Source organism: Cyprinodon variegatus, unplaced genomic scaffold (assembly GCF_000732505.1).
Source record: "Cyprinodon variegatus isolate N-32 unplaced genomic scaffold, C_variegatus-1.0 Scaffold1385, whole genome shotgun sequence".
NCBI lineage: Eukaryota > Metazoa > Chordata > Actinopteri > Cyprinodontiformes > Cyprinodontidae > Cyprinodon > Cyprinodon variegatus.
Window position 1 is genome coordinate 76,361 of NW_015151838.1, and position 16,857 is coordinate 93,217.

General features: G+C 36.9%; 1 protein-coding gene across 1 annotated transcript in view; it reads right to left on the reverse strand.

The window, feature by feature from the left end:
- The window catches only part of LOC107103155 (copine-8-like), a 96,611-nt gene that overhangs the window by 11,248 nt on the left and 68,506 nt on the right, over positions 1-16,857 (reverse strand). Inside the window, exons 11-14 of the mRNA XM_015402700.1 lie at positions 15,022-15,203; positions 12,327-12,454; positions 6,023-6,125; positions 1,230-1,287 (exon numbers count right to left, since the gene is read on the reverse strand). Of these exons, the coding sequence (XP_015258186.1) occupies positions 1,230-1,287; positions 6,023-6,125; positions 12,327-12,454; positions 15,022-15,203 (471 nt within the window). The remainder of the gene's footprint in view (positions 1-1,229; positions 1,288-6,022; positions 6,126-12,326; positions 12,455-15,021; positions 15,204-16,857) is intronic.

A 16,857-nucleotide genomic window follows, 5' to 3' on the forward strand; every position in this document is an offset into this window, starting at 1 on the left:
AGTTATGTATAATATATTAAATTTCTGACTTTATATCCCTGTAATTATTACACACTGTAGCTTTAATTTTTCATATCTAAAATGTTTGATTAGTGATTTTATATTTTCAAGTCTTATTTTTGTATGTTTCTTTTTCATATAGTTAGACCGATAGGTTGTGGCTTATTTTTACTTCTGATTCTCACCCACAGAGGATTACGTCACTATCTCTGTGCCTGTGCCTCCTTTTTGCCACAATGACCACAGACACTGTACTACTTTTCAACTGTCTTTGAAAGGTACAATAACTAGATGCACAAATGGCCACCTCAGTTAGTTTATGATTGCTTGGTAAGAAATTACATTTGAATATGCTACTCCCAGTGCTTTGCACATTTTTGATCAGCATATGTTTTGCATATTTAGTTTGACAAATTTGATTCTTTTCAAATTTGGCTTTACAGATTACATTCTCTTCACTTCTCGGGGCGGACTTTCTTCTGGAGTAAGGAACGAAGATACATTTCTATCGGTGTGCATGGTCTAGTAGAAATAAAACATTTGTATTGTTCAAGAGCGAACGCTTATACTTGGCTTGAGGGGAATGTGATTTGCAAAAGGATGTGAAGAAAATGCTATATTTAAACTTCAATCTGAAAAAAACATTATTTTACAGTTATATTGAAAATAAAATATAAAAAACAGAAAACAGCAAAGTTAATCCCAAAACCTTTTTTGGATTAAGAAGTTTTTTTTTTTAAAAGCTTCATATCTGGATTGCAATTTTTTTTCAGATTTCCATTTACAAAACATGTTCTTTGCTTGCAATGATAATAAAAGATAATAAAGTCAATGCAACTGTAACCCTGACTGACGTTAATAGTCACTTTCTATCCAATCTGACTGAGCTATAGCTTAATCACAAAGACATCTGAGCAAACAAACTCAGTCTTTAGATGTAGAAAGCAGGAAAAAACCTAACAAGCCCTAAAAGTGACTTAAAAAAACTGACTGAGTAGGGCTGAATATGTGATCATGCATCATAATTGTAAATAAATTGTAATAATAAACATTATAAACTGTGGTTCCAATGTGACTAAATGTAAAAAAAAAGGCTTTCTGGGGATGTGAATACTTTTGCATGGGTAGGCTATGTTGTAGAAGAGGATGAACCATGTGGGAGGTGAGATAGGAGGAGGAGCAAAGTGATTGTGTGCTAATAAGTCCCACAGACACCTCACACTGCTTACCATCAAATTCTGCTGGTCCAACTCCAACTATTATAATGGACATGGGCAGAGACGCAGCCTGAAAAAAAAAAACAAAGCAGGGGAGATCAAAGGCAGAAAGTCTCAGTAATTTCTCCTTTAGCCAAATTCAACTTTGTAGACTGTCAGTGAGGCACACCTGCAAATTACTAACTGCACTGTAAATGAAACAGAGGAAAAGAAGCCCTATCGAAAAAATGTCATCCCTATTGTTATGGCAGGTGGAGGTTGTCCAATTCCGTCTGCCATCCACGGAGCGTATTTTGAAACCTGTCGCTGAGCAAGGTTTTTTAATTTCATGCATCTACAACCTTGTCTAAACCTCCCAAAGCTTGTCGGCTCAGAAACAATTCCAATTTGCATCCACCTCTGCTCCCAGCCTCGGTCGGATACCAATTGGAACTGCAATATTGTTTATTAAATCTTAGCCAAGTGGGGACAACAAAGCAGGGTTTTAGCCACGAGTGATGAATGGAGGCTTGTAAGAATTTCATAACTTCCTCCAGTTATTACAGAGGCCTTAAATTGCCAGAGAAATGAGGGACACAGCACCTCCACAGGCAAGTAAATAATTACTATCAAACCTTACTTTACAGCATGCTTGTGTAAATTCTCAGCATTATACCGGATGTGGTAGGAAGAGGAGGCTAAACGCTCCACAAAGCTTGGCAATTTAGAGCAACAACTGGGGCTACTGGGGTTCCAGTTGTTTGACATCACCTGAAATCATTGCACATATTAAATCGGAGCAAACTCATTACAGTTATTAAAGCTGAACGCAGCAGGAACGAGGAAGGCGGTGGGGGGTGTGGGGGTGACCAGGCGACCATCGCTCCTCCCTCATTCCCCTAATTAGTGCAGATAAGAGCCGGAGTGTAGGAAGCATGAGAAGGCTTTGCTTTTTATAGTCTCCCTTTCATACTGGGTGTTTGCTGGTTTATCAGGACCTTTGTTGGAGTCTTAATTATAGCAAAACCTCCAGGGTTCCTCACTCATTTTATAGCGTATTAGAAGCACGATGGCACTCACATGGATGGCTGCTGCCCAGATTAATGTGAATCTCTTCCACTCTTTCTTCTTTACAGGACGAATGAAGTTTGAAAGCAATGCAGGAAAAATATGTCTCTCTTTTTAAATGTTAAGCATGTAATGTTTAGGGTTTATTGTGATGGATTTTGGATATTGTTGATCACAGTTGCGTTCTCAGTTTCATCCCGCTTATGTTTCTTTATCTAATAGAATTATGTTTCCACATCATTATGGGGGTTCTGATCAGGTGTTTTTTCCCCATTTAGAGGGATTTAATAAATAAAATCTTTGTAACTTTGCCGTTTTCTCACAATTGTTTTTTTAAACTTTTGTAAAATTTTCATACCTGATTTAAGTATTGTTTTACAGATAATGAATCTAACAGTTTTCTTTAAATATTTTTTGTTTACACTTTATTTTTATGAAATCCCTTCTTTTTAGGTTGTGTTTTTTCTGCTGTGAACAGTTAAGAAGCATTTCTGTTGGAACCATCATGGTTCCCATCAAATGTGTGTCATCTTGGATGCTTGTGCATTTTAAAGAAAGATGCTGTGGACAATCTGCTGGAGTTACAGTCTGGAGTTACGGCTACTCTGGAATGTTTATGGGGATTTGGAGCCAGACGCCTACAGTGCAGCAGACTCGTCTTAAGGTGAAGAAAAATCATATTTGAAAGTCAAATCATTCTGGCTTAAAAATGTATGTAAATGTATTAATAATTAGACCATATTGTCCCAAATGTTTTAAAAAAAAATCCTGTCTTAAAATCTGTGGGTTTTTTGGTTATCTTATGCAGGCCAGTTGGTTATAGGTCAGCCTGCACACCTAAATTCGGCCAATCATATATTAACGGTCATCTGTCATTCAAATTTTTTCGGTCATAGCATCTTGATTCATATATCGCAGCTAATATACGCAACCGTTGAAATAAGACTTATTTTCTGTGCCATTGAGTTCCGCCCCAGTGTTCACAGGGATGGACGTCTGTGTCTTCTGCAGGTGTAGAGCTAACAGAACTGGCAGCGTTGTGAGGCAAGGGCTCAAACATGTACGGCTGTAAGCCTTCTACACCAAACCAAGCTTCTGCCGCCCTGGCGTCCTCTTCCAGACCATCTTCGTTCCCACTTTCCTCCTCTAAATAAAAAATGCCTGACAGAGGAGACTCATCAATGACCTCCGACTCTAAACTCTCCTCCTCTTGCATGTTTCCGCTGTCCATGTCCTTCCTTGACAGTGTCGTTTCTAAGTCACCAGTTTAGTGCTGCTTGGTCAATGGAATATCCCATTGGGAACCTGCTAGCACTAAGTTGCTAACTGGTTAGCAAGATGATTCTGACAAACCGGCCACAATCAAACTTGCTTGCGAACCTTCTGGCACAACAATCCCACCCTCTTGATAAACGACCAATCACATTCACTTTATTCAATCGTGTAAAGTCATGCACCACTAAGGAGAATTTGAGAATGCGCTGTTCGGAACAGCCACTTCCCTACGACTTTAAGAGCACTTGGAGCAGCAAGAAGTGAAGGTGGTGTGAATGAAGGTTGAAGCACAGATGTCGGGGTGGTCTAACAGCAGCTAGAAAAGCTAACCCCTACAGCCCGCCGCTTCCCTTAATCTTTCTCTCCAATGTCCACTCAGTGGAAAACAAAATAAATCATCTGCAACTGGAACTTTCTTCAAAAAGACTCTAAGAACTGCTGCGTTCTGATTCTGACAGAGACATGGCTCAACTCATCAATACTGGATGTTAGCTTGGATGGGCTCGCTCTTTCCCATCCAAATTATGTCTTTCTCTCCTGCCCTGCTAACATGAAACAAAACGGTTGCATAATTTTTTTCAGTGTTTACACATGTGTGTACTGTGATTTTAAATTATAAATTTCTTTCTTTTTTCATATTTGTAAAAGGACCTGTCAGTGCCAGCATAGATCACAGTGTGTTTTTGGATATGATAAAGTAGATCTATTACTTAAGCTTCTCATTAAGAGAAAATATGATGCAACAAGGATCCCCTCAGTCACCATCTGTGTCACTGATTTCCCCCTCTCTCAAAAATATGTGTACCTGTTTATTGTTTATTTTATTCACAACCTTTGCACTAAAGTCACCTGTTTTGTCAGTATGAAAGCTTTATATAGAAGACCCCAGATATCCCACACTTTTCCTTGTGCATAAGGAACTGATTCTCCTGGCTTTTTAGGTGAGACTTGTTGACTCTAACCCCTTTATATATATTACATTGTTATAGTGTTTTGATAATAGCTCTGCAGCAGCTTGCATGTAGTGTCTTTCTCTAAGGCAGCTCCTGGATCAGCTTTTCTAATTGGTTGATGCTCCACATCAGCTGGAAAAGTTCAGATTTCCCAACTGTGCCGTTTTACCACTTTATCAGAATTGAACTATGGAGGACTAGGTTAGTCACTAAAAAAGAAATACTACCAGTGGCAGCTGGCCAATATAGGGTGCTAGGGTGTGGCCCCCACCAACCCAATGACCCTGATTGAGACATACATTTTTTTTTACATTTTTTATAATTTAATTTTAAATAAAAATGTAATATTTCAAAATATTTACATATATATATGTTTTAGATGTGCAAGATAAATATTCAATGTTTATGATGAGTAAAGTATCATTTAATTTTTTGTCGGATTGGTGACGTATTTCCTTTCGCCCTAGGGCACAAGAATGTTTACAAAAATTACTTTTTGTTAAATGTTGTACATGCACAGTAGCTTCTCTGCAATACAAATGTATAGGACGGCCCAGGGCGCATCTAAGCAGCGACCTGATGTGACAGGAAGTGCATTTGTTTATCAACTCCCGCCACAGCGCTGATGTTTTACTGGTGATTGAAAGGTCGAGTCGTGAGACTTGGAGATGCATTATTTGGTATATGTCTATTTTGAATTTGTAGCCCCCCTGGACAAAACTCAATCAGCCGCCACCAAATACTACCATTTCCAATTTAACATTTAATTCATACATTTAGAAGTCGAATTTTAAGCTCTTTTTGTAATTGCACATTTTAAATCAAATTATTTCTAAATTGTATTTATTAATCTTCTATTTTAATATACTATTTCTGAATAAAGATCTAAAAAAACACAATGCATCTGATTATTAATACTTCTCCTTATCAAACATTAAAAAAGTTAAACTTTTTCTACTGTGATTATTGTTTCCACCTTGTCTTTTCAAATTTCCATTACTTGGAAATGTTAAATACAAATGGCGATGTTTAAGTAAAAAGAAAACGCAAAAAGGAATTGAAAAATTAAGATGAAAAAGGAAATCAAGGATGCTGATAAAGAAAGTTACTAAAAATGGTAGCTCTAAAACCTTAAATTAGGAACAGGCTTTGAAACTAATTTTCAAATTACAGTATTTCATAATAGACTAATAAATACAAGTTACAATTCCTCTTTAATAATTTAATTTGAAATGTGAAATCAGAAAATGCTTTTCACATGGTATTTTTATTTGTACATTTTTTCAGTGCTTCTCCTGACTGCTCCCAACATTAAAATCCTGCCTCTACACTTAAGGACATTCATAGACTCTGCATTTAAACCAGACCCCCTGATGCTGAAAAAGGTGTGAACGCACCGTAAGCAGCGTTTCTTTAGAAAATGAACAATACTCAGTACATAACATATTATAAAACCCATTAGGTTTAAACACTCTCCACGCTTTGTTTTCTATCTCTGTTCCAAAATGTAATAAAAAAAACAACATTTACATTTACTATGGACTCTTTGGTCTGTGCCATGTCAGTGATCACTCCGTCCGAGATGATGAGAAGGATGAAATACTGTGAGCCATCTGTCACGGCTGATGCATACCTGATAAAAAGACAACAAGTTAATGGAAAAGAAAAGTTAAATGATGAAAACAAAAAACAATTGCAGAAAACATTTTATTCTGACGTTTATTAAAGGGATAAAACATGGTCTGTCTAACTGTTGCTCACACTGACAAATTTCATTTGTTCCAGAGAAGAAGATTATGCAAGCATCAATTTTATGGATGGCCAGATATTAACTTGAAGGAGTTGTGGTTTAATAAGCCCCCATGTCTAGCTGGCTCACAATTATCTTATTACAGAAAAAGCTAATTTTAAGAAATGACTCCTCAGAGATGAGAAAAAGGTAGTCTGATTTGATTAAAGAAATGCTGACTGATTAGTCAGTCATCACCACTGTTAAACAACAACTTACATAAAATATTGATTTTAGTTCAATATTTGTTATTTTTGGGTTATTTAATCACTTTACAGATCTGATCAAATTACAGACGAGTTTCTTTGGGGAAACAATTTCCTAAAATATTGGAAAAATTATTTGTTGAAAAACCTGCAGATGTATGTCCTGAAAAAATAGTTTATTAGATGATCATCAGTATAGTTATAGAAGTAATAAATTTATATCTGTAGCACTTACTTTTTACAACAGCAATAGAGAAGAAAACAATATAATGTTGGTATCTTTACTGATTTACAAAAATAATTTAAAACTATTGCTCATTCATTATTGCAGAAATGTGAAAAATATGGATAAAAACCTCCCTACCAACATAACAAGGTTCAGCATGTGAACATTTGTAACACAGAATCACATTTAAGAAGAGTAACCTGTGCCTTGGTTATTTATACTTCACATAAATTAAATTTGCAAATTTAAACATATTAAAACTTATGTTTGCATATGATACAAATATATTTTGCTTACGGTAAGATATGAACAATTGAATAAATTCCTAGATGGATAAATCATTTAGTTAAAGAAATGGTTTGATTGAAATTAAATATATCTCAATGAAACAATAAACAAGGCAAAGTGTAAGACATAGGAAATACATATAAATAAGTCAATTAAAATAAGTGCATTTTTTCTAGACTTGATCAGTTAAATGAGACATTTTGCCAATGGAATACGATAATTTACATTGTCTTAAAAAAACAATATCTTGAAATATATTATTTCCACTGGTATATCTGCTCAGATTAAGGGAAAACACACTTATTTTAAGAAAAGATGTGGAATTACCTTAATAATGAATTAAAATGATGTCTCAGTCAAATTTAGGGAAAAATAAAAATAACAAATGCATATGCTGCCAGCTGATTAAATGAAATATAAAGTAAGAAAAGAAGATTATGAAATATTTGTGATATTTTTTTTACATTTGCTGACATTCTTGTTGTTGCTGTGGAGGTAGGCGATTCAGCTTATTTCTCTGGTTGTGAACAATGATCTTGTTCATTACCAGAGGAAGCTGAAAATAAAGTCACTTAAATTCTAACTGGACAGCAGACTGCTGTCAAGTGGTTCACACATATCCTCAAGTAAAGCTGTTAGTAACTTAAATTTCAACTACAACACCTTTCATATTTTCTATGTATCTTATGCAAGAGTTGGTGACAGTTCTGAATGCTACTGCAAAACCACAAACATTTCAGTGCCATAAAAGATGCACAAGGCAAGTTATGAAATGAATAAAACATTGGAGAGCAGCACCACTTATGATCAAAAAGACACATAGCATTGTAAATTAGGGTTGAGTCTTCATTTATTTAGCTCCACAACGAAACAAAGCGGGTTGTCTGGTACATACGCTGAGGCTAAACATCTGAGGTGATTGAGCAGGACAATGTTTTGCAGTTTAGTAGCACTCTGATGCCACAGACTCAGCAATTTGACGTGACATGATGTCACGTCTTTGGCCGGCGCCTTTTAGCTTTTCAGTCAGATGCTCCGTGGCAGAAGCGAGCGTGGAACAATGCAGCTATTCTGAGGCTTGAGGGGGTGGACGGAGCATCGCGGAGAAAGATGGGATTTGAAAGCCAATGATGAAAGGTGGGAAAAGTGCTTGTTACAGTCAGTCTTGGGGACCATGAGACAAGATCTGGCAGCAGGAGACATCAGGTGGGAGTTGAAAGAAGCTGTGGTTTCAAACAGACCCAGAACTTTATTTCATTCAGTTGCCTTTCAGTCATGGTAAAAAAAATAAAATAAAAAAAACAGGAACACAACCTCTGTTTTAAATCTTGGCTTTTACCTATCAGGACCCAAGAAAATGAACTGGCTTTTACTAGCACCTGAAATGGTTGAAATGCATTGTCAAATGTGTCAAAACACAACAGATTACACATTTCTAAAGACACATCCTGAGCTATCTCTATAGTTATGCTGCTATAGGCTTAGACTTCTGGAGGACAAAAGGACCCCTATTTCATCATTCTGCATCATTCTATCTCTATTCTCCCACTCTGCAGAATCTGTTAGTTCAATATCTAACATTATGCTCCCGCTGCGTTTTCTCATAGTAGCGTTGCCTCGTCTGTTCCTGTTTGGCTGTAACTCCATCCTGGAGAGAAATATCAGCTGTGCTGCCGCCATCACCATCTTTGTTTATCGATGTTGGAGATCGGCCTGTTTTCCAGTGTGGTCCTGTTTCTCTGACTGTGACTGGCTGGATGTGCTCTCTTCATCCTCTGACATGGGAGCTGGCTCAGAGCTCGTCTGCCTGGCTGTGTGTTTCCTGGTTGGAGCCGCCTTTTAGAGTTGCTTTTTGTATCTCTGCTTCTGTCTCCTTGAACCCCAGTCTGCCTCGGCAGAGGCCGCTCACACTGAGCCTGGTTCTGCTGGAGGTTTATTCCTGTTAAAAGGGAGTTTTTCCTGTCCACTGTCGCTAAAAGCATGCTTAATGTGAGGGATTGCATTAAAGTCAATGAGTCGATGCAATCAACTGGTTTTCCTTAAATAAAAAACTTTGAATCCATTTGACTGTATGGTCTGGTTGAACTGTAAAGTGCCTTGAGATGACTTGTGTCGTGAGTTGGCGCTATATTTCAATTAAATTCAGTTTATTTATATAGCGCCAATTCACAACACAAGTCATCTCAAGGCCTTTTACAGTTCAACCAAATCATCCAGTCAAATGGATTCAAAGTATATAAATAAACTGAATTGAATTTTATTCTAATTAAACAAACATGGTGTCTATGTACACCCCCTGATTCAGCAGGCTGCTTCAGAGTTGGGAAGTTATTAGATATTTGTTTCTGCTAATTTCTCTAAGTCTACAGGCAACAAAGCCACAGATCATCAATCAGGTTTAGCTTTAGATGAGGGTTAAACGGCTGGTTGAATTAATAGATTATGAAAATTATTGTCAACTAATTTGCTCAAGGAATCAAACCTGGAGTTAACTGGAGAGTACAGATTCTAGAAAATGTAATTTCTGAATCCATAGCATGTTTACAGATATAAAATTAATGGTGATACCTACCAGTTAAACTCCTCCTGGCCAGTAAGTGGTGCCCTTGTGCTAAGCCAATCTTGTTGTGTACTGTTGTGTCAGCTGGTTACTAATGCTAAAAACCTCTAACTTACTTGAAGTTCAGTAGTTCCAAAAGACGGCAGCAAACACAGCATACCCTCTGAGCCCCTTTGCTTTGTTCACCATCGTTTTGTTTCTTTTTTGTTTTTGTGGCTTGAATCTGAGAAATGTCAGACCAGTCAAGGAGCTAGGATTTGGCCACATCTGAGCTCCGTCTCATGTGACTTCAACCTTCTACTTTTATTGGTGTCCACTTTGGCACCAGAAGTAAATATTTATATATTTTAACCTGTCAAATATATGAAACAATAACTTATATACTTTATTTTTAGCTAAAGTAATACTCTATTGTGCACCACTAGATGTTCTGTGGATGTATTTTTCAAGCCAAAACTACCAATATAATAATTTGTTGTTGTTTTTTTTTTTAAATAAAAATCTTTGTTTGTAAATCTGCTTTATCCAGAGATCTTCTAGTGGTGTAGTTTTGGCTTTGCTTGTTACAAAAACAAAAATATTTCTATCAAGTAACACATATAAGACATATTTAACACATGAATCTTTAGTTGAATGCATGAGTTAAGATATAAAGACCTTTTTTGAATAACTTTTCTGAGAATAGAATTGGGTTTTCTTTTACTTGTTTTTGTAATTCACAGTTCATTTATAACATGTAAAATAAATGTTCAAATCTGTTTATTATTCGTTTACTAAAAGTATCTCTCTTTAAATTAATCCATTAAGCATGAAATTATCCATTGATTAAATCGGTGGGTTTTGAAAGGCTAAACATGTTGTGACAAAAATCCCGTCGTTGGTGTCCTCTTCTGATTTAGTCTAGAGAGAAATACTTTCCATAAATAATCTAATTTGGGGGTTCTCAAAGTAGGGGTCAGGACCCCTGTAGTATCATGGTTTAGGGTCTGTTTAAGTTTTTTCTTTTAGTTTTCATTGTTTTATTTATATTTTGTGTTTTTTTTTTCATTTGTATTTGAGCTCTCAGGTATTTCTTGTTTACTCTCTGTTGCCCTCTTGTGTCAGTCTCCTTTTAGCTCCCTTCTAGATTCCTCTGTCCACACCTGCTCACAATCTGCTGATTAGCCTGGTCTTTGTTTCTGTCTCCCATATATACACCTCCTGCTCAGTCACTGTTTGATGGTTCATCATCATTTCTTCCCCTGCAAGTGAGTTTTCTGGTTTTCAATATTTTTGTGAATTCTAAGGATTTGTTTTGTGGATGTTTTTGTCACAGTCTTTCTGCATTTGGGTCCTCTACCAACACCACCAAATCGTGACAGTTTTATTCTGTTAAACTTTTCGGATATTAAATCTGCAAGTAACCACCTTCAGCTTCAGTCTGCAGTTGGGTCCTCCTCTCAAACCCCCACCCAACTGGACACGTAGGACCGCGAAACAATGGCATGTGAAGTGACCCTTGAGAAAAATGGAGGGCGAAACTGTTTCATGAAATACCTAAACGAGAATGTCCCATTATTTAAATAAATGTATCAAATAAAAATATATTGAAAAAAAAATTTGATATTACATTTTAGATTTAAAGTTGATTTAATGCTTGGATTCATATTCACTCATATATTACAGTAATTCAATTAGAAAATGAAATGAAAACTCACTAAATGATAACTTCATTTATGACTTTGATTTCTTTTTGTAAATAAACTATCCCAGACAAATGAAAGTACTTTGCTCATAAACAATGAACCAACATGGATGTCAACAGTTGCAACAGTTTGACAGAACATTTCCACATGTTTATATACTATATATATATATATATATATATATATATATATATATATATATATATATATATATATATGTAGATTTAAAGAGCTAAGTAATTCTATGTATCTTTAGCAGTTCACCAATCTGTAACACTGGGTGTCATGGGCTAAAAGGTTGAGGAACTGTGATCTAATCCAATGCAGAAATGTATCTGCAGTATCTTCCTTATGGTGTTGTGTTAACATACGCCTTATACACTGGGGCAGCAGACATCTACTTTCTTCATTCCTATGGAAACAGTGACTTTGGGTTTTCTATTTCTGCTCTATATTTGTTGAATAAATAAAGACAATGTGTATTCTTGTATAATACTATTGTTTTGATTTTTAGAAAACAATACAAAAACTAAACTTAGATTATGTCCTGATGTATAAACCCTGAAACTGTAAGAACATGTTTCATTTTTTCCCATGACTGTATCTGTAAATTAGAGAAAAGCTACTGACAGAGTAATTTAGTTTCATTTAGTATGGTATTTGCTTTAAATAATAAAGAGTACAAAAAGGCAGATCCTTCTTCAAATGCTCCAGATGGACCTATAGGCTGAACATTAAACAGAATGAAGTCATAAAGTGCGACATTTACAGTTTCTCTGAGCTATGTTTGAACATTTCTTTCTTTCTACTCCTGAATGCAGCAGATCAGTCATTGGAAAACACAAACCTAATTACTGTGTGTTTCCTTACTGCACTCCTACAGCAAGGTATTGATTTCTCTGCCTGAGCTATCTGCACATTCATTTTAATCACAAAACCCCATTTTAACAACGAACAGCTGACATCAAATCCACCAAAGCTGACTGATCTAATAGATTTTTTCCCCTGCTAAAGTCAAAATTTTGAGGGGATCCTGGACTGATTTTTGCAGGTGTTCAGTTGTAGTTTCAGTTGACCTACCTGGCCACATGATTAATGACAGGGGAGAAGTGGGTGGGTCCATACAGGCGTACGCTCTTCAGGCTCTGGTAGTAGGCCTCCATTACCCCATCAATTCCTTTGCAGTATGGGTTCTGTGGATTACCGTTCTGCACAGAAGCACAAAAACAAAATGTACTTTGAAACAGCCTCAATGAATCTGAGAGCTGTTCGATTAAGAAATGAAATTTTCCCTAATTATAACAACCTCATACGACCCTCCAAACAGAGGACTTTGTAAGGCTACAGAGGTTAGAGGTGATCTCCCTCTGTGTTGGTCTAATACATTTGGTTTTCATTTCCACACAGGACCTACTGACACAGCAAATGGCTTCTGTTTGGCTCTTTTAACCTTTTTCCATGTATACTGTTGTGATGCGTGTGATGATTTATTGTTTTTCCAACATTTAGATCAATTTTCAGCTGCAAAAAGTCCTCAGAAATATAAATACTCAAGTAAAGCTACAATAAAAAAATAAATAATTAAAGTCTGGTAAGAGGTATTTATATTTAGCTACCTGACACCTCTAATATTTTATGATTTTTTTTTTTTTTTTTAATCCATCTATTTTCCATCACGCTTTTCCCAAGCGAGGTCGCGAAGGGTGCTGGTGCCTATATCATACTGTTTATTTTTTTTAAATAAAAGATGGTATCGATGTGTTATTTCGTCCATGCCCAAAGACAAAAACTGAGGATCATCATGGTCATATTATCCATGCTATAAAGGGAAAGTTTCAAAGCAAAAACATAATGAAGAGCAACAAAACTCAGTTAGAAAGAATTGTTAACTTTGCTTTGCTTCCCATGATAACAGCTGCACGTGGAATCCTTGGCTTTTTAAATGGAGCTTGTATAATTCTGCGACTTTCAGCGGTAGCCTGTTTCTACCACTGTTTAACAGCTGCAAGTTGAATCCTTAACGCTAGGAATAATGATTCTGAGTCTCGACTCAAGGTTCACCGCCCTGGGCTATGCTGCTACCCAATGCAGAACTGCTGTAACAGCTGCAGATGTTCTGGAAAAAACATCTGGAGGTGAGAGGAAAACAACGATGGAGACGTATAGAGCTCAGGAGGAGTAGGACACCTGGAGAGACAGGATAGATAACTATGGAAGATTGTCAGACTAAACAGATTCTCTACTTTGCCATCATGTCGGACTGATTGTTGGAGTTAGGGTTAAAAATGCCATGTGGATGAATAAAGGACTCAAACATTGGTGGAAATTTATAGTTTTGTATTAACAGCACAAAATGTGAAAGTTTCTCCATAGATTTTTTTTAATATTATACATAATATTACACCAACAACCAAAACACAGGATACTTGAACACAGTTGTAGCGTCACAAAATACCTTCAAGTTTCATGTTGTCACAATCCATAGCTCGATTTTTGGTTAATGTTCCCATTCTACCTTCTTGTTTTCCAATATTTTCCTGTTGTCTAATGGTTTTTAAGTTCTTAAGTGCCATATTAGTCATTATCCTTATTTGTTATTGTCAGAAGTTTATTTACTTTATTTTCTACTGTTGCTGCTTTAAGCCTCAGTTGGTAATCTGTTTCCTGTGCTTATTTTTGCATTAAGTTAGGTTTTTTCACCCTTTTTCCTCCCAGCCCTACACTGTCTCAGCTATTTCCACTTCTCTTTGGATTGCCTCATCTGCCTGATTTTCTTTTTTCTCCAGGATTTAAGCAGTTTTATTTAACATATCCTTAGTGGAAAATTCAATTTACTTACCCCCATTTCTGTGTCCTTCATTTGGTTTTCTTTAAGTTACTTTTAAACTAATTTTCCCCTAGTTCGTCCTGTATTTGGGTCCTCCTATATTCAATTCAATTCAGTTTATTTATATAGTGCCAATACACCAGACATCATCTCAAGACATTTTACCTCAACAGGTTAACCAGATTATAAAGTCAGATTGGTTCAATATATACTTATGAAGTTTTAAATATGCCAAAGGTACACACACTTAATAAGTACTGATACGAGCTGGTTTATTAAACCCCTGCATGTTAACTTGTCTCTTTGCACATTTTAAATATGAGTGCAGATTCAATACCATGAGCCCCCTTATATAACACAAGCATGAGTACTTTTCTACGCTTGTAGCTAGATTTTTGTCCTACTTGCATATGGACCCATTTCTACATGCTGATGTCAAATTTTGTCACTCAAGCCTGAGAAAGAAAACTGCCTATTATTGACTGACATCTCATCTCAGCGGGTATTTTGGCTAACAGCCTGTTTCGGCTCCTTCCAAAGATGCTAAATAGGATTTAGGTCAAAGCTCATAGAGGGCCACTTTATAGTAGCACAATGATGTCCGCAATGTATCTACCTATTTGTTTTGGCTCTTTTTTCTGTTAAAGACCCATGAGTTTTTCCTCTCCACTGTCACTACATGCATGATCGGTGTTAGGGATTGCTGCAGAGTCAATGACATAATGTCTACTGTTGTCACATGCTTATCCAAGATGACAGAATCATGAAAAGTCATTAAGTTGATACAATCAGCTCATTTTCATTAGAAAACTTTGAACCAATCTGACTGAACTGTCTGTGTACGGTGCCTTAAGAGGACATGCAGGGGGAATCGGGACTATAGAAATAAACTGAATTGAATCTAGACCCGGCCAGTTCAGGATGGATGTTTAATATACAAGAACTCACCAGGGGAAACTCGTGGGAGACACGTCCATCTGGGGGGAGCTTGGCACCGAAGCCCAGAGCTGGAAACATCTTGTCGCTGTCATAGTCCTGAATGATCTCTCCGATGGCCCGCAGCGCCATGGCGTAGTCATTCAGTTGGTAGGGGCTCATGTAATGGAGAGAGGTGGGCTGGGATGGATTACCTGAGTCCCAGACAGAGCAACATAATAAAACAGGTCAGCCAGTACAATAAACTTGCCCCTTTTTCCACTGGGTTTGATCTATATTAAATGGTGAAACTTTGGTTCTTAAAAGTGTTTCTTTAACACAAAGAGGTGTCGGATTTAGAATAGATTCAGCTGCTGAATCATTCATTCGGTGCTCAGCCGGCTCACTTATGGAGATAAATGAACATGTCATGGAGTGCAACATATGGAACCAGCTTGGAAAATAAAGAACTCTGAGGAGGTCTGCTTATAAGTTTGCTAAACAACACAATAAATACCTGGCGTGCAGTTGCAGTTCTGGAACCAAATCTACTCAGGGGGCTCAGAGTTTTTTCATGGAGGCACAAAATAAGCATGAAACAAAAACAAAAAAAAGACTGAAAAGCTAAAATGTAAAATATATTAAGGGAACCAAAAAGCCACCTGTGGCTCTGCACTGGAGTTTAAACAAAATCTCACTACAAATTTGAAAACTAAGTAAATCAATGTTTCTTAAAATAAGTAAATTTTTTCTTGAATTAAGCAGGTAAGTGAGACACTTCGCCAAAGAAATCTACATTGAAAATAACAAAAAAAAAACTGCATTGTCTTATTTCAGGCACATAATATCTGATTATCTTATTTCGAGAGTAAAACTACTCATTCCATTGGCAGATCATCTTATGTACCTACTCAAATTAAGGGTAAAAACACTTACGGTATTTTAAGAAATGTACACTTATTTTTAGATGGGTTTTGCAATATATCTTGAAAACATTAATTTTACCTTACCTAAAATGAAAAATCTCTTATCATGAAAACAAAAAAGCAACTGAAATTGTTATTTACAAAATTGTTTCTGGTGTTACTTATGGTAGATTAACTTGACCTCATAGACTGAACAACTGATAATGGGTGTGGCTTAAGATGCAATCCAAAAATAGGTCTTACAAAAAATAATGGCTTCTACTCAGTGCTGAACAAGGCAGCAATAGAAGAATGGTACAAATTAAACCTGGAGAGACTCATACAGAGAAAAACTGCGATTAGTAAAGTTTGATTGACAGGAATGAAATAAGTTCTTTGGCACTCAGGCCCCGGCAGAAGACTTTAATGCTGTGATTCGACATGCATTTGGATGAGTAACCTAAGAAAAGGAGTGTACCCTTCCCCGCTGGGCCCAAACAATAGTGTTGAAATAAGCTGGAAGAAGAGTGGGAATGAGAATAGCCTGGGAGTCAGGGAGGAGATGGGGTGGAGGTGGGTGAAAGTTTGCTGGCATGTCGGAGGGAAGCTTGTTGGGATCCTCAGGCTTGCCCACCAGAGGGCGCCGAGGATCCCCTTCTGCTCTTTGCTATTTTCCCTTAGGGCTGGAGTTACCGTGGGTATCTGGAGATTACCCTCTGTCTCCAGCAGAGTGCGCCGTAGGTCTTCTGGAGCTAGAACCTTCCAGCACACCTGATTTCCATCTACTCATCAGAAGACCTCCCCTTTATAAGCTCCTGCCAGACCTTGCTTCCACGAGGCAGTTTTGATCTTAGTTGGTTAGCTACCTGAGCCTCTGTTATAGATTGAATCTTGTTTGTCTCTAGTGTGGAGATCAGATTCTAATCTCTCCTTTGTCTGTGCCTAACAGGAAACCTGTCTCTGG